Source organism: Chanos chanos, chromosome 2 (genome assembly GCF_902362185.1).
Source record: "Chanos chanos chromosome 2, fChaCha1.1, whole genome shotgun sequence".
Taxonomy (NCBI): Eukaryota; Metazoa; Chordata; class Actinopteri; order Gonorynchiformes; family Chanidae; genus Chanos; species Chanos chanos.
The window spans coordinates 50,634,527-50,658,717 of NC_044496.1; the positions used below are offsets into that span (position 1 = coordinate 50,634,527).

General features: G+C 40.8%; 4 protein-coding genes across 4 annotated transcripts; 2 read left to right on the plus strand and 2 right to left on the minus strand.

Annotated features, from left to right (window-relative positions):
* The first annotated feature begins 438 nt into the window (after positions 1–438).
* LOC115805019 (pre-mRNA-processing factor 39) lies at positions 439–6,058 on the plus strand. Its single transcript, XM_030765503.1, has 14 exons — positions 439–496; positions 997–1,229; positions 1,378–1,503; positions 1,652–1,770; positions 2,120–2,287; positions 2,594–2,777; positions 2,898–3,002; positions 3,143–3,382; positions 3,492–3,618; positions 3,854–4,125; positions 4,637–4,821; positions 4,947–5,021; positions 5,164–5,344; positions 5,613–6,058. The coding sequence occupies exons 1-14, from the start codon at positions 439–441 to the stop codon at positions 5,685–5,687; spliced, it is 2,148 nt and encodes a 715-aa protein (XP_030621363.1). The 3' UTR covers positions 5,688–6,058.
* A 395-nt stretch (positions 6,059–6,453) lies between these two features.
* On the minus strand, positions 6,454–10,145 carry ubxn1 (UBX domain protein 1). Its single transcript, XM_030765811.1, has 10 exons — positions 10,103–10,145; positions 9,733–9,795; positions 9,568–9,621; positions 9,357–9,475; positions 9,180–9,258; positions 8,806–8,997; positions 8,603–8,654; positions 8,242–8,364; positions 7,656–7,833; positions 6,454–7,271 (listed from the first exon to the last, which is right to left on the minus strand). Exons 2-10 carry the CDS (start codon positions 9,789–9,791, stop codon positions 7,231–7,233), a joined length of 897 nt encoding a protein of 298 aa, XP_030621671.1. The 5' UTR covers positions 9,792–9,795; positions 10,103–10,145; the 3' UTR covers positions 6,454–7,230.
* Positions 10,146–12,414: 2,269 nt separating this feature from the next.
* Positions 12,415–19,639, plus strand: ehd1a (EH-domain containing 1a). Its single transcript, XM_030765706.1, has 5 exons — positions 12,415–12,812; positions 15,485–15,582; positions 18,106–18,518; positions 18,757–18,921; positions 19,052–19,639. Exons 1-5 carry the CDS (start codon positions 12,415–12,417, stop codon positions 19,580–19,582), a joined length of 1,605 nt encoding a protein of 534 aa, XP_030621566.1. The 3' UTR covers positions 19,583–19,639.
* Positions 19,640–22,554: 2,915 nt separating this feature from the next.
* On the minus strand, positions 22,555–23,423 carry map1lc3cl (microtubule-associated protein 1 light chain 3 gamma, like). Its single transcript, XM_030765504.1, has 4 exons — positions 23,363–23,423; positions 23,194–23,249; positions 22,985–23,091; positions 22,555–22,741 (listed from the first exon to the last, which is right to left on the minus strand). The coding sequence occupies exons 1-4, from the start codon at positions 23,421–23,423 to the stop codon at positions 22,555–22,557; spliced, it is 411 nt and encodes a 136-aa protein (XP_030621364.1).
* Between the last annotated feature and the right edge of the window lie 768 nt (positions 23,424–24,191).

A 24,191-nucleotide genomic window follows, 5' to 3' on the forward strand; every position in this document is an offset into this window, starting at 1 on the left:
TTTAAACAATTTTGTATGTAAAAAAATTTAAAGTTTCCGAGTTCTTTCGTGCATGAAATGACAGTAAATATTACTAGTACAGCTGCTTAGTGAATTGTTCAGGAAGATAATCTCACAGAACGAGGGTATATATACTGCAGCTGCTTAATAGGTGGCTTACTGTTTCAAGTTTTATTGTAATTTACTAGATAACAATGTGGACATCATTATCAGTAATGAAATTCTTGGGCTCGGGGCCAGCTCAACTGTGCATATACTTCCACTAGAACGTCAAACCCTTTGATATAATCAGACACAACCAAACAGCTTCGTGTGCAAGCAAATAAATCCTAAACAGTGAAATGTTTACGATATAAACTACATCGAGTAAAGGCTGCGACAAAAGAATGAATGAAAACTTGTCGCGATACAATGACGTAGTTTGTTGTCTCCCCAGTCATGGCGGCAGAAGGTGCGGAAGGTCTGAGTAACAACGGAGAACTAGATACCTCTGCAAGTATGCATTTTCCCTACTTTCTCAAGATACCTTTATTAAAACGTGGACCAAGAAGGACACGCAATAGTTGCTTGAATCCTATTCACATTTTGGGCTGGCTAACCAGCTATCTGGAGAGACAGCCTCTGCAGTTCAGGGCGTCGTTAGCAAGCACGTTAGCTAGCTATCTTCGTACACGAAATTATCCTACAGCTTTTTTCGTTACACGATAGTTTTTCTTACCTCATACTGTTGTGCGTTCTACAAAAACTCGTTGGATATTATTAAGTGAAGCACTTAGATGAGTATCACTGAATACACAATCTTACTTTACGTAACTAAGTCGTTACGCTATGTTTCGTCTGGAAAGAGAAACTACTGCATATTTAAGATATAATCTACAAGAAACTATGATATGCGTTTTACGTTGTAACTTAATGCATGCAACCAAATGAATGTTTCCTATGAATTAGATGTTACAAGAATGACTCGGATTTTATTATTCTTCAACTAACCTTTAGGTTTTGAAGTCAATGAAAATGTTGACCCCCCTAAGCCAGAGGCTGAAGCGTCTGGCGGCGTGGAGGCGCAGTCTACGGATCCGGGGGCATCATATACGATGCCTCTAGCGGAGGGCGACGATGAGGAAGACGGAGAACTTCCTGTGGATTTTGAGAGACTGTGGAAACTAGCTCACGACAGTCCGCAAGATTTCTCCCTATGGACGGACCTGTTGCAGTACTGCGAACAAGAGGTGAGGAGAGGAAATACTAAAAGTGAACATAATCTCAAGAGGAACTCAGGATACTCAGTTTGTTGTGTACTACAATACTGGGTTGAAAAGTAAATTTTGCACCATTTACTGATGTGCAAGATTTTGACATTTATTCTGTCCTCTACAGAGTCACATGACAGCATCTCGTCGGGCTTTGACAGCTTTCTTAGTTAGATACCCTCTGTGCTATGGATACTGGAAGAAATTTGCTGACCTGGAGAGACGTGCGGGGCACAACAAGAGGGCAGAGGAGGTCTGTAATAAAGTACAGGGGGGCAGAATGTCATGATGTAGCTAAAACCAACTCTCCTCAGCTGAAACTCAAGTTTTGCTGTTTACATGTTAAAATTTGGACTCTGTTTCAACTTACATTTCACATGTAAATTTACTCTTTGCTCTAGGTGTGTGTCCAGGGTCTGAAAGCCATCCCTCTCAGTGTTGATCTATGGATACACTACATCAATCTGCTCCTGGGAACACTGAACATGAACCTGCCTGAGTCTAGTAAACGCATTCGCAGGTAACAGCCTACACCGTCGGCTAGGCACTTCCTAGTATTTCATGATGGTTTAGGTATCATTGTGTAAAATATGTCAGGATCCAGAGTTTCCACCTCAGGACTTGACTGGGATTAACTTCCTTACTTTTCTTAAGTAGGTCTCTGATGTTTAGCTGTAATGAAGATTGCCCTTGTGGCTTGACGAGATACTGACTGAGTCTCTGCAGCATTCTGCACAGCAGTCAGACGTGTCTAATTTACTCTCAGCTTAACACTCCCGTGTAGGGCATTTCATGTTTCTAATGCGTCTAAATCAGTTAGCTTTTGAGCTCTCTGTGGAACTGAAATGCTCACGCCTCTCTGTTCTCAGTGTGTTTGAGGAGGCGCTAGCAGCTGCAGGGATGGACTTCCACTCAGACAGACTGTGGGACCTGTATGCTGAATGGGAGAAAGAACAGGGCGATCTTCGGGCCATGACTGGAGTGTATGATAGAGCGCTCAAGATGCCCACCCAGCTGTATAGTGGACATTATGAGAAGTAAGATATCTGTCTGAAATTATTACATTTAGGAAGCTCACAATCATACATAGAGGTCAATATGAATTTGCTAATATTTCCACTTCGTCTTCTAGCATGGTAGCTCAAAGATACATTGTATTGCTAAGTCTACATATTGTTTATAACAGGCACGTTAACTGATTTCTATGCCACTTGATATCTGTTAACTGAATGTTGGAAGATATTAATGCACTGAGATAATCACAACAGCCCAGTCAGAACATGTTGAAAGTAATGTGACATCTCTGAATCTGACCAAACTTCTTTGTTCAATTTGTTTCCCAGACTCAAAACACATTTAACTTCCCATCCGCCTCAGGATGTTCTAACTCCGGAGGAGTACGGGAAGCTTCGTGCTGAATACAGACAGAGTTTAAAAAAGAAGGAAGGGTCAGATGCAGCTGCTGAGGAGGAGGAGAGGCCTCCTGGAGAAGAGGAACCTTTAGATGGCGGCAATAGCAAAGACTCTGTAATGCAGTTTTGTCACTTATTATAAAAATGTCAAGTTTGTGGGTGTGTGTTGACTTTGGGGGCGGCAGATTCCAACTGGTTTCGATCAAACTCTGTTTGTCCACGTCTATTTATTCAGGAGGAAGCAATCCAAAAGATGCAGGAGCTCCTGTTGGCCGGCAGAGAAAAAATATACCAACAGAACGAGGCGGAGGTCAGGAAGAGATGGAATTACGAAGATGCTGTAAGTTTCTACAGGAATGACATTAAAGCACAAACTCACAAAAGTAACAAAATAAGGACAACCCAATCAAATCCTAACTCTTGACTTCAAATCCTGACTGTCCTTGTTTCTCTTCTCCCGTCCTGTTCTTCCTCCGACAGATTAAAAGGCCCTACTTCCATGTGAAACCTCTGGACAGGGCGCAGCTGAACGCCTGGCAGACCTACCTGGACTGGGAAATGGCAGAGGCAGAATCTGCTCAGAGTGCTACCGAGGGGACAGCGACTGACGGAGAGCAGGGGTCCGCAGCCACGGAGAGCGTTGCCGGACACAAACGTGTGCTGATTCTCTTTGAGCGCTGTCTCATTGCCTGTGCCCTTTATGAAGAGTTCTGGACCAAGGTAGGTGGAGAGAACAATAGATCTTAGTTGTTAAATAATAATAAGCTGAATTCGTGAGTGTTTGGAAGAACAGTGTTATGTGTTAATACTGTCTGTGTTTGTGTTTCAGTATGTACGTTACCTGGAACCTCAGAGTCTGGAGGAGGCCCGCAGTGTGTTTAGGAGAGCCTGTGAAATCCACTTGCCTCACAAACCCAGCGTTCACCTGCAGTGGGCTACATTTGAGGAGAGACATGGTTAGAATCCAACACTGTGACGACAGCAAAGCATTCTGTTTCAAAAATCCTAAATTACTTATTTACTTATCAGTGTAAATGCTGAAGTATTTTTATGTACGTCAGAATTTCGTAAGATACAGTACAAGAGCCATATTGTCTTGGTCTCTGTTCTGATGTGTCACTCTGTTTTCCTGTTAGCTTATTGTACACGTGTCTTATGTTCTGCTTCTTCTCATCTCTCTGGACCCTGTAGGTAACATTTCTGAAGCACGGCGTGTGCTGCAGGCCCTGGAACAGGCCTTGCCTGGGTTGGCCATGGTGCGGCTGCGAAGGGCGGGGCTTGAGAGAAGAGTGGGCCAATTGGAAGCGGCTGAGTCACTCCTGAGGGAGGCAGTGGACCAAAGTAAAGACAACCCCAGTCTCCACGCCTTCTACTCCATCAAATTAGCCAGATTCCTTCTCAAATTGGGCAAGAATCCGACCAAGGCCCGCACCATCCTACAGGAGGCTATTGAGCTCAGTCCGGTTAGAGAACACTTCCTGACCTCCTTTTTTTGTGTTCTTGTCATGTCGTTTCCTGTGTACAATTCATTTTTATGTATTATCAGTAAATGCTGTTAATATTAATCACTCTGCATGTGACACATTACTCCTATCACTTGACAGCATACAAAACAGCCCAATGTATGCCTTTCAAGTTTTTAATGTTTTATCCCACTCAATTTTTTTTAATCTCTACCACACTAGTTTTGTGGAGTGTAGTTTCTTCGTCATTTCAGTGTGTGGTTGCTAGGTTGTTGCTTTGACATCAGTGTTGCTAGGGTAATGATAGGGTAGAACAGGATACACTGAAAGCATACCCTCTAGTACCATTTGTTGTCAGGAGCTGATTGACAGCTTGTCAGATGTTCTCTCTTTGTTGTGAAATGTTTCGTGGATTATTTCAGGCCATCTGCTGTGTTGTTTGGTCTTTACCACTTCTCTTTTATGCATCTATATATCTATTATTCTGCATGTTTCTTGTGGTTGCGTTCAGGATAACAGTAAGCTGCACCTGAACCTGTTGGAGCTGGAGGTGTCCGGGGATCCCCGCGCTAATGGAGCAGCAGTGCAGCAGTGCGTCACCAGTGCCCTTTCTGCTCCTCTTTCCCCCAAAACCAAAATCCTCTTCTCCCAGCGCGGCTTACAGTTCGCTGAGGACTTTGGGACCACTGTGCAGAGGTGAGAAGCCGTCTCAAGAGTACATGTAGCAGTGCAGCATCCAGTGCTGTTGTGCATTAAACGACGTATTGTTCAAATCGAAGATATTTTGTCATCATTATTCTCTCTGGTTCATTCACGTCCAGTGTGATGACGATGTACGATGAGCACCAGAAACTGCTGAAGGAGCATGGCAGTAAGAAAAGAGGGGCAGAGAATGGGTAAGAGGAACACATTTGGGGTGGGGGTGTGACGGTGGGGTTGGGTCAACTGATGTTTTGTATCTTTTTTTTGAAGTTTGGGTTTCAGTTAAGTCCATACAGTGTCAATCTGTTCACAGTATACATTTTTTCCCCCTCACAGTGATAACGAAGACTCAGAGAAAATGTGGAAAGGTGATGACACATCATCCATGTCAACTCCTCTCCTGTCTGCACCACCTGTGGCGCCTCCTGTTCCTATGACAACACCCCCACCGCCTATGATGGGCGGGGACATGAGCGGTACACATGGGGGATATGGAGGATATGGTAACTGGTATCAGGTAGGGTGCCATAAAATGCCACATATATATATTTATAAGATATGTATGCTAACAGAATATTATAATTACATAATCCAATGACGTAAGCATAACTCTTACATGACCATGTTTAGTCTAAACTCTGGACTCTAACCTCATTACCCAAACTGTAGTATGATTATAGATGGGTAAAAAAAATGCATGTTAGGAGATTCAGAACCTATCTTAATATTGGGCCTGGATATTTTCACAAACTTGCTGTGCTGATCATTTTCTTCTCCCCTCAAAGCAACCGCAGTATGGAGGATATGGTGGATACCAGAATCCATGGAATCAGTATAATCAATATTACCCACCCAGTTAAGGTGATGGGCAAGAGGAGTCATTGGATTCCAGTCACAAGTTTGGAGAACAGTCATACCACAATGAATGAACATATTTATGGTCACAATCCTGATGTCAAGCAGACTTCTAAGTCAAATGATGATGGTATTTCAAATTTAGTTAGAGCATAAGAATAGAGATCAACTGTTTGTCCTTCCTAAGTAATATGTTGAAACCCCCAGAAAACATCTTTTTTTTTTTTTCTTAATCTGTAATGACTGCTTTTCCTAAATTGCATCAAAATATTCTTTAAAATGCTCACATGTAGATATTTGTGATGACCCACAGATTGACTATAGGATATAACAGCATGGCTTTAGTTAAAAATGTTATTCCTAGAGCTCCTGTAATTTTGTATTGTGAGATTTAGCCCATTTCTTAAGCTCTTTTATCATGAAAATTTTATTTTGAGTGAAACAGTCTCACCATTCCAAAAGTAGGTTAACTTTTTTGATTGTATATATAAGGTGTTTTATATTTGAATGTCACAAAATTTTTTGCTACATGGTAAAACTGATTTGGCAATAGCATGCTCATTTTATCAGTGCTTGTACACCCCTAGTTTGTGCTAATTTTTTCAGGCTACAAGAGTCTAAAACCTTTATTTGTTGAGGCCTACAGCTTTTAAGATTTCCCTCAGAAAATGTGGTTTCATAAACTGATGTTTTGTGTAGTTGGACCCACTGGTTGTAAACCTAAAACCTCTGGGTTTGACATTCAGCAGTAGTGGAATTAGACAACTGACATATTTGGCTGGAGCCAACAAAATATTAAACCTTTTTTTTTATGGTTTATTGGAGAAACTCTGACATTTCATCCACAACTGTTACCTTTCGCATCACTCCTCAGCCGTTACACAAATGTCATTCAAATGTATTTTAAGACTGAGTGCAAAACTCAGATTCAGTCAACACATTAAGACACATTTGCATAAACTTGACCTACGCACTGTTTTAAATGTTGGATAACAAACATTTTTATCCCAAATGTCTTTTGCATATGTCCCCCCTCCCCCCCAACACTTAACTGAATAAAAATGTTTGTATGCCAAAATTTGTTATCCCTGGACAATGACTCTCTGCTAATTTGCACCTGTTCATTTTAGAGTACAATATACACAAACAAACCAGTTTAAAGCTCAACTTGTGATTAAGATCTAGCTATTTGATTGGTTGAATGTGCTGTTTCGATGATGGTGAAGGCCATGTAATTTTGAGTTTGTTTATTTCAAACATAACAAACCAAAGCAGCAAAAAAATGTAGAATCCACCTGGTCAGCTCAACCGAAAAACTCCTTCCTTTCCAATTGTGAAAACTCAGCTGAGCTTTAAGTTAGAACACGTGAAGGTTTCTAGTACTACCCATCAAATATTGATCAACTCAGATTAGGCTCATAGTGTGTTTTTATAAAAGCAAATTCAGTCCACTGTTGAAACTCCAGTCTCACTCTCCTATGGGTCTTGGTGTCAATGGCGTGGAAGAGCTTTTTTTTTTTTCTTTCTCTTTACAATATGTCTTCATCTTTACTTCTTGGCAACCACAAGGACAGCAGAAGGCACCAAACCTGAGAAACAAGACCTGATGTTAAAATAACTAGCCTTTTTGAACCCTTGTTGACAAGCCTACACAGACACAATGAGGTTTTTCTAGACAAGTAAGTTATTTTGTGATCAGATCTCAAGAGTTGCCTGTTTGTAAAGGAGACAGACAGTTAAAGGTTTTACAGTTAAGACTACTGTTGAAGATGCCTACAGGTGATTCCCAAACTTTGACCCCCTGTCCATTCTTTATCTGAGTAGCCTGAATGATATAAACAAGTTTTATATGCTCCATATATACGTATTAAATAAAATGACAAGTGCAACTAAAACACGTTGCACGATAATCATAAATATGACCACCACATGTAGGTGCTTTATATGCATCTTCTCTGTTGAGATGTCCTTACCTAGCTCCCGTAGAGGTTTCTCCATGTCGAGGTCAGTATAGACGCGACGGGGGTATGGGGATAGCAAGTTAAAGTCCTGCCCGTCCGCTCCATTCATCTGTACATAGACCCTCACGGCAGCTAGAGGCTCCTGGGCCTTGAAGGTAGTCGTCAGCGCGGAGCCATCCAGCAGACGGATCTGAGAGAACGCAGAGACAGTAACGAATAGGAAGGCATTAACGCAGCCTGAACTCACAAAGCCAGTTGTTTTACTAACCGTTATTTGAGTGAATCATTCAGAGTGTATAACTCAAAATTGAATTCATGAATTTAATAACTGTTGAAAGGAACTCACGACAGCGTTTTTGTTCGTTCGTGGATGGTAAATGGTCATTGTTCGGTAATTTACTTACGAAGCTGCTGTGATAATGAAGGACTTGTATTGTGTAATAAATTACATTTTAAGTTGCCCGGCCAACTAAACAAATGTGATTTAACAAAATTACCCTAGAGATGTAAACTTAATTTGTATCAGCGATCAGTCACGACATGTGGCTTGAGCAACGTCTAACAAGCAGCAGGTTCCAATTCAGAAGCGTTCCCTTACCTGTATCCGACACTCATCGTAGTCTTTCTTGGGTGGTGGAGGTCCCTGGTTGCCAGGCGGCGATAGTGGAGCGGCATCAGACGGAGGAGAGGATGCGGTCGTGCCTGAAGAGCCTCCTCCAAACTGAGACACAAAAGAAGAAATGGGGCTCACACTTCTTATGTTTGTTGCCCTGCTCACAATACACATCTCACTCTAACCACTGTAGACCCCTTCACATGTGCAAATGTATCATAGAATATGGTGCCAGGAACTGGGCTAGGTTCCACAAAAGGACTTTAAATTGGATTTGCAGTTGCCTCCTATTCCTCAAATACAAGCAGTACAGTAATCATGAGACATTAACAGTACAGATTAATACCTTCTGTGCCCTCTCCTCTCGGTCACGTGCAATCTTCTCCTTAACCCGCTGTCTGAATCGCAGAAAAGGACAGTCAGTTTTTTAATGTAAATCGGTGAAATCAGACAGTAGAACGCAAAAAAATATATATATGAGTCTCTTTTCATTTAAAAGGTTACGCAGTGCACCATTGCTGATCATGCCACTGACAGTAGCTGAATTACCTGGCCATACGGTCCTCCATTTTCTCTCTCCTGCGCTGCTCTGCCAGCTTCTTCATTTCATCATCCTGAAGCTTTTGTTTGATCTGCAGGAGCTCCTGCCCCTGCTTTCTCCTCTGCTTCTCTCTCTCCACCTCGTCTTTTCGCTCCCTCTCCCTTCTCTCCTCCTGTTTAACCCTCATCAACTCCTCCAATCTAATACGACAACAAAAACAGATTTCTTTTGTTAACCAGTTTATTAAAATAAATGAAATCAATTTATTTCACAAAATAAATATCAAATATTTGTCAGTGTCTCATTTTCTGTGGGATCAATTTTCTTACTAACAAGCAGGGTCAAACTATGACACAAGTAATGATGCTATTTGAATGCCAACCGTTTTATCTGCTCCCTCTTCTCCTCCTCTGTCATTGGTCGTTTGGAAGCTTCTTCTAAGTCAACCTCAGCAGCTGACACTGTTTTGGATGAAAGTACAACAGAATGTGGAATACTTAATAGTCCGTGATACTAAAACCTGAAACATATATGATTAGGGACAAACACTGCATCCTACATTCAGTGGATTCAGAAGGTTGTGATGGACTCTGTTCTCCAGCTGCTGAACCCAAAACGTTTTCTGTTGGCGGTACGTAAGGTTCGTCTATATCTGGATCATTCTCGTGTTCCATTAACCTAAAGAGGTGGATCACAATTTAAATGAAAGGAAAGGTTATGAAACTGGCTGCTTACATGTTACACGCCAGTCTGAAAGAAAATCTACTCACCAGTCCATAGCTCTTTCAATCCCCTGGTTCCCAGTGTATGCCACAGCCTTCTCCCTGTAAGAGTGATCAATGAGTAGGATACTGGAAACAACTAGTACCATCCCAAAAGCAGCGTTAGCCTTAAGGTAAACAAAAGTTTTTTTAAAAATACAAATAAAAACGTACGCTCTGTTTCTGTCGAATCCCATCTCCAGAAGGCTGTCTAACGTCGTGCACTCAGCCATGGTGCTGGAATTAGATAGGAAAAACCTTTAGAGGATTTAAGTTTTAAATTAATGTAGGGTTATCGAGGTGTGTGGCAAATCCGTAGGGAAAGAAACGATTGAAAATTGTGCACTGTCAACCGAGCGTTAGCCAGCTAGCCTAACATTACTTTGTTTACAATACCATTAACAGATATTTTATAGAGTAATTGATCTAAAAAGCGTGTACATAACAAATTTAGTGTCAAACTCAAGATCAGTAAAATGATATGAATTATACAGTACGTTAAAATTATTTGCCGGTTAACACACAATTTTAGCTTACTACTCACAACTCGGTTACGGTCGCTTTCCGTTTACATGCAAGTACGGCAACCCCTTAGAGTCAAACCTCATCAACGATCTCAGTACTGAGGAAAACGAATGCAGAAGTTGCTACGTTACAATGATATGATTTTCAATTTTCTTTCAGAGGACACCCTTCTTTTCTTCGTTTAATCACGTATTCTAATTGTAGGTCCGGATATATATTCTTTAGAGCAATATTTTCTTTCTTTTGTGTATATATGGACATAAAGCCGTTGAGCAAACAGGATATGTATGAATGAGAGGAGCGCCCATTTATTGTCACCTAGAAGTGTATACAATAATTAATAATTAATTTATCAGCACTGATTGATTCACTGCAATTCCTTTACTAACTGACTCATGAAACTCTGCGTGCGCGCGTTCTCTCTCTCTCTCTCTCTCTCTCTCATCTACATTTGCTTTTTAGCGGTGCTTTTTCACCTTCAAATGTTCAAATGGCTTTAGACAATATCCAAGGTGAATGGCGGCGAGTTTAATCTTATAATTATTAAAAAGTTTAATTTTATTATCTTAAATTGTTACTTAAGTATTATTTAATTCAACTTTAAAGCCTTTTCCCACTTTAAATCTTACATTCACATAATTGTTACACGAGGGCGAAACAAACAGAACAACATCATGTTTGAAAGATCACTTCATACTGTGTGGCATACAGAATTCAATGAAAGGTACTTAAGCAACAAAGTATTTGAAGAATTATCCTTCAGTAATGATTCATGTCATAGTGTATCGCAGTTTCTATATTAAATCAGTAAATCAGTACATGTGTTAAATCATGCCTATGTGAAACGTTTTCATCAAAATAGCGGACAATTGTGAGGGAAAAAAAACTACAATATTCACCACCTGAACAAATTCACAGTATCATAGCTCTCAGTTAAACTTTGTGAATTGCAATGACTTGAATTCAGTTAGATGCAGTGTGAAGTTTAGCTACACTGGTGCTCATGATGCTCACTTGCTGTAACAGCTACTCTGTGTGGAAGAGCTGTAAGAGTTATTGTGAAGAGGCTGGAGACACAATACTTCGTCATATCCTTTCACTAGGCTTTGTAGTACATCTAAGGTCTCACAGTTGTTGGTGTTTTTCATTTTTATTCCTTTATTATTAACTATTCAATACTTATCAAAATCTACACTCACACTCAATAAAATACTGAGAGGAAGCATGGCTTTATTTATTTATTTATTTGTTTGTTTATTTATTTATTTATTCACTCATTCATTTATTTATTTTAAAACAATGGTTCTACAAAGCTCTGAAGTTCTGTGCTTTAAAAAACAAAATATAGTGCACAAGAACTTACAGAGGGTGGGGATGGGGGCATGCAGTTACCACGAATAATAGATAGGGTTCAGTATTGACCAACCGGAATCCCTAAGACAAGCGGCTAGGTGTGGCATCACCGTGCTGCATTTCAAAATTTCAAAACCATAGTTTACAAAAAAATCACAGGTTGCTCGTGTGCGTGTCTGTGTGAGCGAGCCAGCGAGAGAGAGAGAGATTCTAACATGTGAAAATACTAAACAGCACTGGATGTGGTTTTACAAACTATTTACATTCTATTAGCGTGAATTAGGTGACCGAATTATAATGTGAAAGGAAAGATAAAAAGGAGATTGTCTGAAGAAGTATGGGTATAGTAAGCAACGTGCGGCACAGCCGAGCGTATATTAGTGCAAGTACCTAAAATGCAGCAGCAACAACGGGGATGCGAATATTCCTTTATGGTTTGCCCGAAAATAACTTCGAAAATTTGTTAAAATATAATCAAATAATTCTGCATGACTGTATTTACGTTACAGTGTTCTTTGCTCTGATAAACTGTGATAGACTTTTAATGTGAAACACAAATAGGTTTTCCGGTTACGGCGTACTAGCAGGATCTGTTTAAACAAGAGAGAGACCTCGAGAAGTTGGTAAAGAAGTGCCGTAGGTGGATCTTGAATGAGGTGTGGTGTAGGTAGTCTGCTCAGTCGTCTGTTTAGCATGTGAATTGTTACACTTGGTATCATTACAGTGGGAAAAAACAGCAGAATTATCTGTTATATAAAATCGACGTTATTTGTAATTTGCCTGAGCTAATTGACTCGGTGCGTGTTTAGTATTACGCCTGAGGTGTAGGGGTGGGACTGTCACAAGTGCTTGCTGTAACAAGTTGAAGAGATCGTTCATCGGGTCACAGGGAGTTGGGGCGGATGCCTTACTTTTAAGTGTTACCATTTTTTGTTTTGTTTCGTTTCATGTTAGAAGTATAAACTCGTTCTCGTCACGATGTTTAGCTGGTCCAAGAAAAATGCGAAAAAAGACCCAGAACTGTTTCAGACTGTGTCGGACGGGCTGAAGAAACTCTACCATCAGAAGCTCTTCCCTTTAGAGGACACATACCGATTTCACGATTTTCACTCACCGGCGTTGGAGGATGCCGACTTTGACAACAAACCTATGGTACTTTTGGTCGGTCAGTACTCAACCGGTAAGACGACCTTCATTCGCCATCTGATTGAGCACGACTTTCCCGGCATGAGGATAGGCCCTGAACCCACGACAGATTCCTTCATAGCGGTGATGTATGGTGAACAGGAAGGGGTGATACCTGGCAATGCTTTGGTAGTTGACCCTAAAAAGCCCTTCCGCAAACTCAACGCTTTTGGCAACGCCTTCCTTAACAGGTAAAATTAACTCCGCGAAGATGAATGTTGCTTATTCTTACATTCTTTGATGGTATTAGTCAGTTTAGAAGTACAGATATGTCAGGATTATTGCCACGTGTGAAGATGAATTGTTTGTTTTGAAATAGCACCGAAGAGTTCCAAAACTTTATGTTTTCTTGTGAGTAAACACGCACTTAATTTGCAGGGAAGCTGTTGACAATATACGTTATTTTCAACACTTTACGACTAAATAGAACTCGTGTTCAATGGAGAACTACCTCCTCTAATTGCAGTTGTAGTTACAGCTGGGCTCGTCCTAGTAATGGTGCTTTCCAAGATGAGTCAGTCAATCAGTAATACAGTCAGTCACATAGTCAGTCACATAGACATGTGATCACTCCAGGATGTCATTTGTACAAGGGCTATGTGATGAAATAATTACACCAAAGATATTAAAGAAAACCTGCTTTTTGGTCATATGCATGTGAGCATCTGCTGTCCTCTGTTGCAGTTTCAGATGAAATTGGGTACCTGTCACTGTCTTTACGTAATTGGTCAATTTTGTATTTAAAAGTCCATGTACTTGTTTGGCATCTTGCTCATGTCTCAGTTCTCCCATGTTCTTTTCTCTCTCTGACTCGCACACACACACACACACACAGACACACAGACTCATAGTGTTTGTTAGTGTGGTGTTTATGTTCATGTCCACCAACAGCAAACAGAGAAAGAATGTTGTGTACATTGGATGGATGTGCTCCAAAGTGTTTAGGAATCTATCAGATGGCTAGTGCTTATAAACAGTTTTACACAGATTTTTGGGGAGTGTCAGGCGCTCAGTCTTCTCAAGAGGATTGTCACTGTCCAGGATTAAGCAAAGTTCTTTACCATATGTTGGTTTAGATTAAAAAGCTCAAGGCTGCTGGGACAGGAATAAGATCTTAATGTTCTTACACAAAGAACCACATAACCTAAAACATAACAGCAACACCAATAATCTGTCGCTGGAATTATTATTCTTTTTTTTTTAGTTCAGATTGTTAATTGGTTATTTATTCACACTTATCTATGGTAACATAAGCAGTAAAAATTGGTCTTGTTCAGCACAATGCCCCCCCCCCCCCCCCCCAATATTCCAGTGGAGTCCACAGTAAGCTTTAAGGGGCGGAAACTGAACACTCTTCTTTCGGTAACAGTTTACTGTATTGTGATTCACGAGTGTCTCAGCTCTGCAGTTTTATGCAACACAAAACAGCTGATTCATTCAATAATGAATGAGTTTTTCATTGTGGAATCTGCCTCTGCAATTTTAAAGGAACTTCCTGTAAAATTTCAGAAGCTAAACTGCTGAAAAAGTCTTTTTTCGTAGTAGCTGGTTCTTGTTCTGTTATGGCAAGTCAGCTTTCCGTTTTCTTGACCTTTTGCCGAGTGGAGCACGTATCGTTGTTTTGCTGTGAGGCAGAAGGAGAAGTCACAATGGGAGATCCCTATAGAGAGGCAATGTAAAAAAAAAAAATGGAGCAAAGGTCTTGATGCTGCCTTACTGTTAAATAAACAGTGGTTATGAATACTGTATCCGCGCCAGTGCATCTGAACGTTTAGTGCTCTGTAGCGTGGCACTTCCCTTTTTTCAGCCTTTGTCTTAGTCGCATTAGACTTTACAGAGTCAAAACAGCAAGTTCTCTTTATCCATGAAACGACATGTGCACTCAAGGAACGTCTCACGCGTTATAAAACCACTCCCGTATTTATCAATGAGACATAATGTTTGTTTATGAACCAGGATGTTACTTTTCAGTGAGCCTGAATATCTACGAGTCTTTAGAGTAGTATTTAAGTACACATTTTTCCTCCTTTCCCTGATGTAGGTTAACAGTCTTGTTTTAATAGCTTGGGTGATTCCAAGAAGAATGTTCTGGCTTTAGGCTCTGGTCTTGTGACCCAAGATCCACATATGCTTTGAGTATTAGTTCCAAATGAGTGGTTGTGCAGATTTGGTGAATAAGAACTGGATGGAAAGAGAGAGAGAGAGAGAGAGAGAGAGAGAGGAGGAGTGAAAAAGTGTGAATGTAACAATCAGCCCCTTTGTATGCGGAGACCACAGTTTGTCTCAGAGAATTTTTTTTAGTTCCACTTTAACCTTCTTTATACAAAACATGAGACACAATTTACCGAAGCCAAGGAATTTCCACCCTCAATGCTTCTTTAGCGGCCGTTTTTTAGGTCTGGCATAGAAAAACAAGCCTTACCTGGAGGTCTTATTTGACACGGAAAGTCTTTATTTAGCAATATGTGGGTTTAGTCACTGTAAAAGGCTGATGGAATTTAAAGGAGAACCATTCCCATTTGGTTTGCAGATGTCGTTGGACTTGTTATGCTCTTAGTGTATCATGTTGTGTAATATGTCTGGGTATTAGATTTAATGAAGTTAGATTACTATTCAAAATGTTTTTGTTTTGGTTTTTTTCATTTGTTTTTGTAGCAGCTTTTCGTCTTTGATGTTGTTTGCGCTCTCCAAACCCTAAGTGAGATGGTAGATAAATTTTGTTGTGACATTGTGTAACCTCACCAAACCTGTTCTTGTGTATAGAGTCTCTCTCCCTTTCTTTCCCTCTCTCTCTCTCTCTCTCTCTCTCTCTCTCTCTCTCACACACACACACACTCTTCTCATTTTTTTCCTTTGCTGGCAGGTTTCAGTGCTCACAGCTGAACAACCCGGTCCTGGAGAGCATCAGTATCATCGATACTCCGGGCATCCTGTCAGGAGAGAAGCAGAGAATCAGTAGAGGTCAGCACCTTTCCCTCCATGTTCTTTTCTCCCTTTCTTTTTTTTCTTTATCTACCTCTGCCTGCCCCTCTTATCTTGCCTTTCCACTAACTGTCATGGTCTGTACTTCAGCCCTCTTCTCGATCTGCTCCGACTCGTTTCATTTTCTTTTTGTCGTTTTATTATGGGTACTTTTGTCTTCCTGTCTAAACATACAAAGGAGCGGGTACAGCGAGTGGTTCCTCGTGTTTCGCGCTCTCTTTCACCAGATCTGCAATGAAACCAAAACGCCAGTTTCAGAAAAGCACTTTTAAATTTTTGCATAAATGTGCCCTCCACTATAACCCACATTCAAATTCAACTCTAGTCTCATTTGCATTCACCATTTTATCCAGTGCACAATGCTACACTTCTCACTGAAATGTAAAAAAAAAAAAAAAAAAAAACCTCAAACAAAAAGCCAGGCCTTGCACTGAAATATGTCAGTTCTATAAATAAAGGCATAAAGCCACACTGGGTAGGTGCTTGTGGTGTTATGTCTGGGGTTTTTAAAAGTTGCTGTCAACAGTAGAGGTATGGAGTATGAGCCAAAAATGACCCGCCAAAGATCTTGTTTGCAACTAAACCTCGTCCCAGCCATGTCTGTTTGGGAGACTAGGAGTGTGGGAGAATTATTTCATTTATATTCTTGCTCCACTCTCTCCGTCTGCACTTTAAATTTCTGGATGTGCATTTTGTTTTGTTTCTTACCAGAAATTATATCTGTATTAACACTCATTTGCATAATGATTTGCAAAAAAAACCCCTCACAGTTTGGAGACTTTAATCTACAAACTTTATATTGTTTATCTGAATGAGTTTATCAGTCTTTCATTTTAAGACCACACAACACAAACCAGTTTTTAAAAAGGACCTGATTAGATGGGCAAGTTTTTAGCTGCCGAAAGTGTAATTTGACCCTGAGAAAAACCGCTCTTTTGACACACCACTGTTTTGAAATGAAGGAACAGACTACAGTGCAAGGGAAGAATATCATGTGCTGTGATATTGGTTAACCCTGTTTGATACATATACGCTAACCCCAAATAGCTTAACCACAAGTCTACTCTCTTCTGTGTGACTGGAATCCACCGCTGTGTATATGCAAAAAGTCTTTTTATTTGACCCTTTGTCATTCTGCATACTAAAGTTTGTGCTGACTACAACGCTTAATTTCCCCTTTTCTGGGTTGAGCCACTGGATACACTATGTCTCATATCCTCTCTAAATCAGCTGTTACTAGTCTGTACTGAGAGAGAGTGTGTGAGAGAGTGTGTATGTATGTATGTGTTGATGTATGCAAGGACTGAGCTAATAGAACTGGAGATGACTTAAGCCTGGAGTGGTAGGAGAATGATAGAATTTAGTAGTAGGAGAGAGAAGGACAAGTATGGGACAATGCCAGATTGCCAGTGGAAATTATTCGCAAACTGAAAGAAAAAAAGCAGAGAGAGAGAAAGAGAGAGAGAACGTCATGGTTCCCTGTCTCCTCAGGGGAAGCCCGCAGTAACCTGACACTGGGAGCAGGATATTTTCCATACCACAGACAGAGAGCAATCATTCCGCTGGCATCACTCAACACGTCGCAGGACTCCTAGGGGACTCCCGAGGGGGCTAGTCATGGGGCTAGTGCCTATTGCGCCAGATTAGACATGAATGAAGCCAAACTGGATCTTTTTGTCTTGCGTCATTTAAATGGACTTTACTTTTTAACTGTTCACAAATGACACCGTCATTCTGTCCTAACTCCAAACTTTACCTTTTAATGCTGTAGTTAGTCACAGTAGAGCAGCATGGCCAGAATGTGTGTGTGTGTATGTGTATGTGTGTGTGTATGTGTGTGTGAGATGTAGTGATTGGGGAAGGGGTCTCTTTGACTTGTTAGATAATGCAGAACTGAAAGATGGTGCATGTCGTTTAGGAAAGAAAGCCATTTAAAGGAAGGAATGTTTGTAGTTGTTTTCCCGTTGGTCATCTCTGACTGTGGTCATCTGTTTGTATATTCATTAATTTCGTTTTGTCTCTGATTTTCTTTCTTTCTTTCTTTCTTTTAATTCCTCTGTCTTTCTGTCTGATTATTTTAGCCCCCCAACCCCCCCCTTCAACTCACTCTCACTTCTGTCCGAATACGTGGCAGTGTAGTTGGCGTTTGAGACAAACTACATTCCTCTCAGATCAGATGACACTGCCTCTAATCAAAACCATAAATTCCCCTTATTTTTTACTGCTTCTGGCTCAGGGCCTCAAATCTGACTGGCAGTTTGGCAGACAGGAACATAGACCTCATTGTTTGAAGTCTTCTTTTACCCTTTTTTTTTTTTTTTACCTCAGCTTTTGTTATCCACTCAATTAAACCAATATTGACCATAAAACAGCCAAATTTATGCTTAAGTCTCCACATCTCACGATCTCTAGTTATTTCGACGTTTTAATATATGTAGTAGCACATTTAATTCCACCATAATGATAACATAAATAATCTCCACCCAACCTCCTCCTCTATAGGCTATGACTTTGCTGCGGTGCTGGAATGGTTTGCTGAACGTGTTGACCGCATCATCCTGCTGTTCGATGCCCATAAACTGGACATCTCTGACGAGTTCTCTGAGGTCATTAAGGCCCTGAAGAACCACGAGGACAAGATGCGTGTCGTGCTGAACAAAGCTGACCAGATCAGCACACAGCAGCTCATGAGGGTCTATGGCGCCCTCATGTGGTCACTGGGAAAGATCATCAACACGCCCGAGGTGGTACGAGTCTACATCGGCTCTTTCTGGTCCCAGCCTCACCTGGTGGCTGATAATCGGAGGTTGTTCGAAGCAGAGGAACAGGATCTTTACTCTGACATACAGAGCCTTCCCCGCAACGCTGCCCTGAGGAAACTCAACGATCTTATCAAACGGGCCCGGCTGGCAAAGGTAAGAGGTGACTGGGAAGGGTGGGGGACCATGGGGAATGTTAAGAGTGCAAACAGTGGGAGAAACAATAGCTGTGCTTATGTTAAATATATGTGAACTCATATAATGTCATGATCCAAAACGGCTGGGTAACTGATGCCGTTGCGTAGTTGTGCCTTGTGACACAACTGAGTTATTTTCACAACAAGAGAGAAACTGTTTGTAGTTCATTTGAAATTTCAAAATATATTCTCTCCAGGTTCACGCTTACATCATCAGTACCCTGAAAAAAGAGATGCCCAGTATGTTTGGGAAGGACTCCAAAAAGAAGGAACTGATTGCCAATCTGGAGATGATCTATGATAAGATAGAGAGGGAACACCAGATCTCTCGCGGGGATTTCCCGAACCTCAAGAAGATGCAGGTAAAAAACCTTCTAAATAGCATTTTATCATTATTTGATTTGATCCGATTTTAAAGTAAATGAAAATTGATGTTGGTGTATTTCGTGTATACAGCGCATATTGTATGGTGAAATCCTCTCTGTTGTTTAGGACATTTTGGCTGGTCAAGATTTCACAAAATTCTCGTCTATAAAGCCCAAACTGCTGGAGACGGTGGACGACATGTTGGCAAATGACATTGCCAGACTCATGACGCTGGTGAGACAGGAGGAAGCAAACATGCCCAGCCAAATCGTGAAGGGCGGCGCTTTCGAGGGCACCATGAACGGTCCGTTTGGCCACGGGTACGGCGAGGGGGCGGGCGAAGGTATCGACGAGCTGGAGTGGATCGTCCTGCGGGACAAACCGTCCTACGACGAAATCTTCTACACGCTGTCACCGGTTAACGGGAAGGTGTCTGGAGCGGCAGCCAAGAAGGAGATGGTGAAGTCCAAGTTGCCCAATACCGTGCTCGGAAAGATCTGGAAGCTGTCGGATGTGGACAGGGACGGTTACCTTGACGATGAGGAGTTCGCCCTGGCCAATCACCTGATCAAGGTGAAGTTGGAGGGCCACGAGCTGCCCGCCAAACTGCCCGATCACCTTGTGCCACCTTCCAAGCGTGGGTTGCAGCTGGACTGAAGACAAGAGGGCACAGAGTAGTTCAACCAAAGAAACTAGTGGTGCCAGGTTAGACCTGTGGAGAAGGAGTGAAGACTCAGGACTTGAATTTTGGTTGCAGCTGAACCTCGGGGTATGAGTTGGGAGGATGGGGGGGGGGAGTTGAGTTGGTTATCAGGTTGTGGGTAAGGGACAGGGAGAGGCAGTATGTGTGTGTTGAAATGGGTGATTGCTTAAGAAAATGTGAAAAACAAAGCACATGTATGTTACTCATTTACATATTCTTTATTTCCAAAAAGAATATATGCTCCTTAACTTATTCTTCCTTTTCAGAATTGTTTTATCTGTATTTTTATATATTTTTTTTTTTGATGATTTTGAAATGATTTTTTTCTCTGTCTTTTCTCAAACTGTTAAAATCCTGTCTGTCCATGACTGTAACTCTAAGGGGGGTGTTTTGGGGCTATAGGAATATTAGTCAGGGCTTCAACTTTTTGATGAATCATTGTTTGCAATAAAATAAAACGAAAAGTTCTCTCAAGATATTTTTGTCCTTTCAACTCTCAGGGGGGATTCCATAAAAGGAAAGATGGTGGACAAACCTCTAACTATATATTTGTCAGTGCATTCAGAGGAGAGATACACAATCATACTATTGTTATATTGCAGCAGAATGGAGGAAAGAATTTTGTCGCCATGACTACCCGTTGTGTTGCTTGTTTTGTTCGGAATCTCCAGTAATGTTAGGTTCCCGATGGAAAGCTGGGCAGAAGCCAGGAATGTATGCAATGCTGGATCAACACAATCTTTCCCCCTCTCATGTTTGGACATGTTTTAGAAGCGATACTGTATGAGGATATGCAAAATTGGCATCTTGTCTTTTGGGGCGTCCTTATTCTGGCACAGCTTCTGAGAGGAACAAGGCTATCTTTGCATTTTCCCACGTCAGTTGAACTGGGTTGCTATACTAGTTTCTTTGTATACCTGCGGGATAAAAAGTGATTTATCTTAACAGCTTAACAGCTTTCTATATTAACCGTGTTTGTTTTATGGATCTGGGTCTTGAAGGGGAGAGCAGGCTTATTTTTCAAGATGTAACAACAAAAACCAAACAAACTTCATCTTCTTATGAAAATGCTTCTTGAAGCTGACTGACTAACATTGAAGTTAGGTCTGTATGCGGAAGTGTGTGGCATGTGTCTGTCTGTTCCTGTGTTCTCACAAGTTTCTAGATGCCCTCTAGTGGTCAGGTTTAGATTGAGGGGCTTCTCTGGAAGACAAGTGTATTTTCCACAGCCCTTGCTGAAATTGGGAAATACTTCAATACTTGGAATCCGACCTCATATTAAAAGTCTTAAGTAGGTTCACTCTGCTGCCGTGAGACAAGTGTGTAAATAGTTTTCAGTTAGCATCATTGACTTTTTTGACAACTGCATACTCAGTTGTTAACACCACACCATGCTTCCATCTTATTTTAGGAATAATAGTTAAGTAAGCAAGCAAGGTGTTGACTGACATCATGACAGGTCTCCCTAATATGTTTGTATTTATTGTTACTGTTACATTGTGCTTTCATAAAAGTTTAACATTTATAAGTTAGACATTTATTAGCTATGTAAGTGCAATAGAATTGTTTGAGCTAACATAGTTAATACATTGTACTACTGGAATCACTGTGTTAATTCTCTTGAGAGGGAGATTATTCTACATCACATTTTGTGCTCCTCACAAGTCCACCACAATAGTTTTAACAGTATTTTAATTATCACTTCCTCTAAAAATAATTAGTATGCACCGAGCTCTCTGAACGAGATTCCCTTGGTAACCATCGATTTTGGATGCATTCCTTGGTTACTGACAGACAGTTCTAGAACACACAGAACAGAGCAGTGCCAAAGTTATCAATGCTGTGCTAAGTGAGAATGAGAGCAACATTGTCTGGTATCTCACACTTCCTCTCCTAAAATAAGTAACTTAAAAGCCACTTCACACCTCCCTGTACCCCCCTCCCTTGTAGCTGACATAGTGACCTAAACACTTACATAAGACGCTCTGGTTATATAACTTAGCTATGTGTAGGAGGGTGCTATTTCTGATAGCGGGGTATGATGCTCAAAATCATGCTGCTTTATACTCATATCTTGAAGCTTCTGCAATCCAGGGTCTCAATATACACTAATTACATACTTTACTTTTTCTTAAATATTCATCAGTTCTTAAATAGAGTGATACATATCAAGTGTTATCCTTGACTATTTAACACTCTGCATTACTTAAATTTACCCTCAAGAATAGATAAGTGCGATGAAAAGAGAGATCAAACAGAGATATGGTTAAAAGGACAAAATTGATTTATTGTTCAGGTTTTATTTTTCAGTTGCAGTTCAAATTGAGTATTTCATATCAGGGTTGCGTGAAGACACTGGTTTCCACTAAAGTGTCCTGAACTTGGGTTGGCTCAGCAAGTCAGTGTTTTACAGCCAGCTTTGTTTATGGGAGACCAATTACCAGACAAAAACGAAGACCACAGAAAAGGAACTGTAGTCTGTTAACCAGCAGACTTTAACCTTCTCCATCCGTCTGTTCATTTAGCAGCTTTCCAAAGGAAATGGAATCCAGAATTTCCTCTGCATGTTCAATTTGATTCTGAAAACCAGAGCACCAGGAATGAAGGCTTGACTCTCAAAGATCGGTGTTCATGCAAACTAACCCTTCATTCATTTCTTTAAGGAGCCTTTGTTTTGGAAAAATTCTCGACAAAAGTATATATCACTTAATTGAAAAACCCCTTTCTTCCTTAACCTCAAATGAATAATAATAATAAAAAAAAGAGCTTATAAAAAAAAAAAACTATGAGGTCAGGAGGGTCTTCTGGGTTGGGTCTGCGTGTCAGTTATCAGTGACAGATCATTTTACCCAGTAATGGTCCTCATTCAGCAGCGGCGGTGAGAGCGGCAGGGTCTTTGTCAGTGCCGGTGACTTAAAATTCGTGGTCAGCAGGGAGGGACTGAGGTGGCATTCCCTCCAAACATGTCTTGGGAGGCATAGGTCATGTAGAGGAAGCCGTCAGGGTCTTTGTATTGAGAGTAGACCTCTCCCATGCTTGCTGACATACAGGACATACTCCTCTCAGATATGAGGAGATACAAAGCTTGTGTGGCCTCTAGATTTATCTTGCTCCTGAGGGAGACACAGAATGAGGTAAAAAGTCATTTTTATTTCTGATTAGGGAGAAGTGAAAGGAATGTTCACTTTTTCTATGTCTCTGCTATTAAAGTCTTTTGACCTTATGTACATATTTTCAGAACATGCAGACAATACTTCTTTAAACTTTTCTTCTGATTGTATTGTATACTACACTCTACCACAACAGTATACTAAAATATTTCTCATAATTTTTTTTAAATATGAAGAGATACTCACCTAAGTAGACTTAAGAACTGACCCATTGTAAGCTCAAATGGAACTAAGAATTTTGTCTTGTCCAACAGGGGAAGTTGCTTCTCGCGAATGTATCGTTCAACAATTACCTAAAGAGTGAGAAATATGTGTAAATTACGTTACCATAGAGATGCTGGCATATATCACAACTGCAAAGAGCTTTGGTGTAGCAGCGAAGTCCTGAGACTTACCGGCAGTTTGTTTGGGAACTTGGACCGAATGCTACAGACCTCATCTTTCCTTGTTGCTGTGAAAGACAAATATTTTATGCAATGATCCTACAGGCCTTTGTATCACATTTGTGTAAAAAAATGAAACTATTATACAAGTAAAAAATCATGATGGAAATAGGAAACACACCGTAGCACTTCCTCTGTTTGAAAGGCATCATCATTTCCATTGATTTCTCGTAGGGAGGCATGGTTCCGTGTGTCAGTCGAGGTGCGGCTAAGCGATGGTGCGGCTGCAGAGGCTGTGGTAGCCTAGCCCGGGCTGACGGAGCTGTCCCCACGGGTGGAAGTTTGTCTGAACCCCGGACAGACCTTGGCGTAGTCCAAATTTATAGGGCAGGAGTGATGGCATGAACGGTGGGTGGATGCTAAACAAATGCTTACGCTCTAGGGGGAAAAAAGCAAAAAACAAAAACATCCCACTGCTCTTTCACTTGGATCAGTAATAATGTACCAGTCAGCACGACTGAAGATGACATTCACACTTACTGGTTAACTCAGGGCCACTTCAAACATTGGTGTTAGAGTACACAAGCGCTGTCCATAGGCTTCATGGATATCACAACAACTTTAAGGGGTCGATTTCGTAAGTGGTGTCACAGATTGTACGGGTGTTTAGGGTACAACCTCTTATGACATACTTAGTTCATGGTTTTACAACAGCCCTGGTTGGGCGCTTATTTGATGAACAACAAACAAACAAGTATAAACAAAACAAAACAAATAAACAAACAAAAAAACTTTTAAAAAATCACGGAGTTTAAAATGAAAAGTCTAAAAAAGCCGTATCACCCGTCTGTTGTGACAATAACTGTAAAATTACTTGTAAAAAGCCGTGGGTAATCAACAAACATTATACCAGTGTAAGTCTCAGTAAACAAGTTAGGTTTGTGCACATGTAATATATCAGCTCTGTGTGCCTGCTTGCCATCTATCACGTCTGTCTCTAGACATAATTC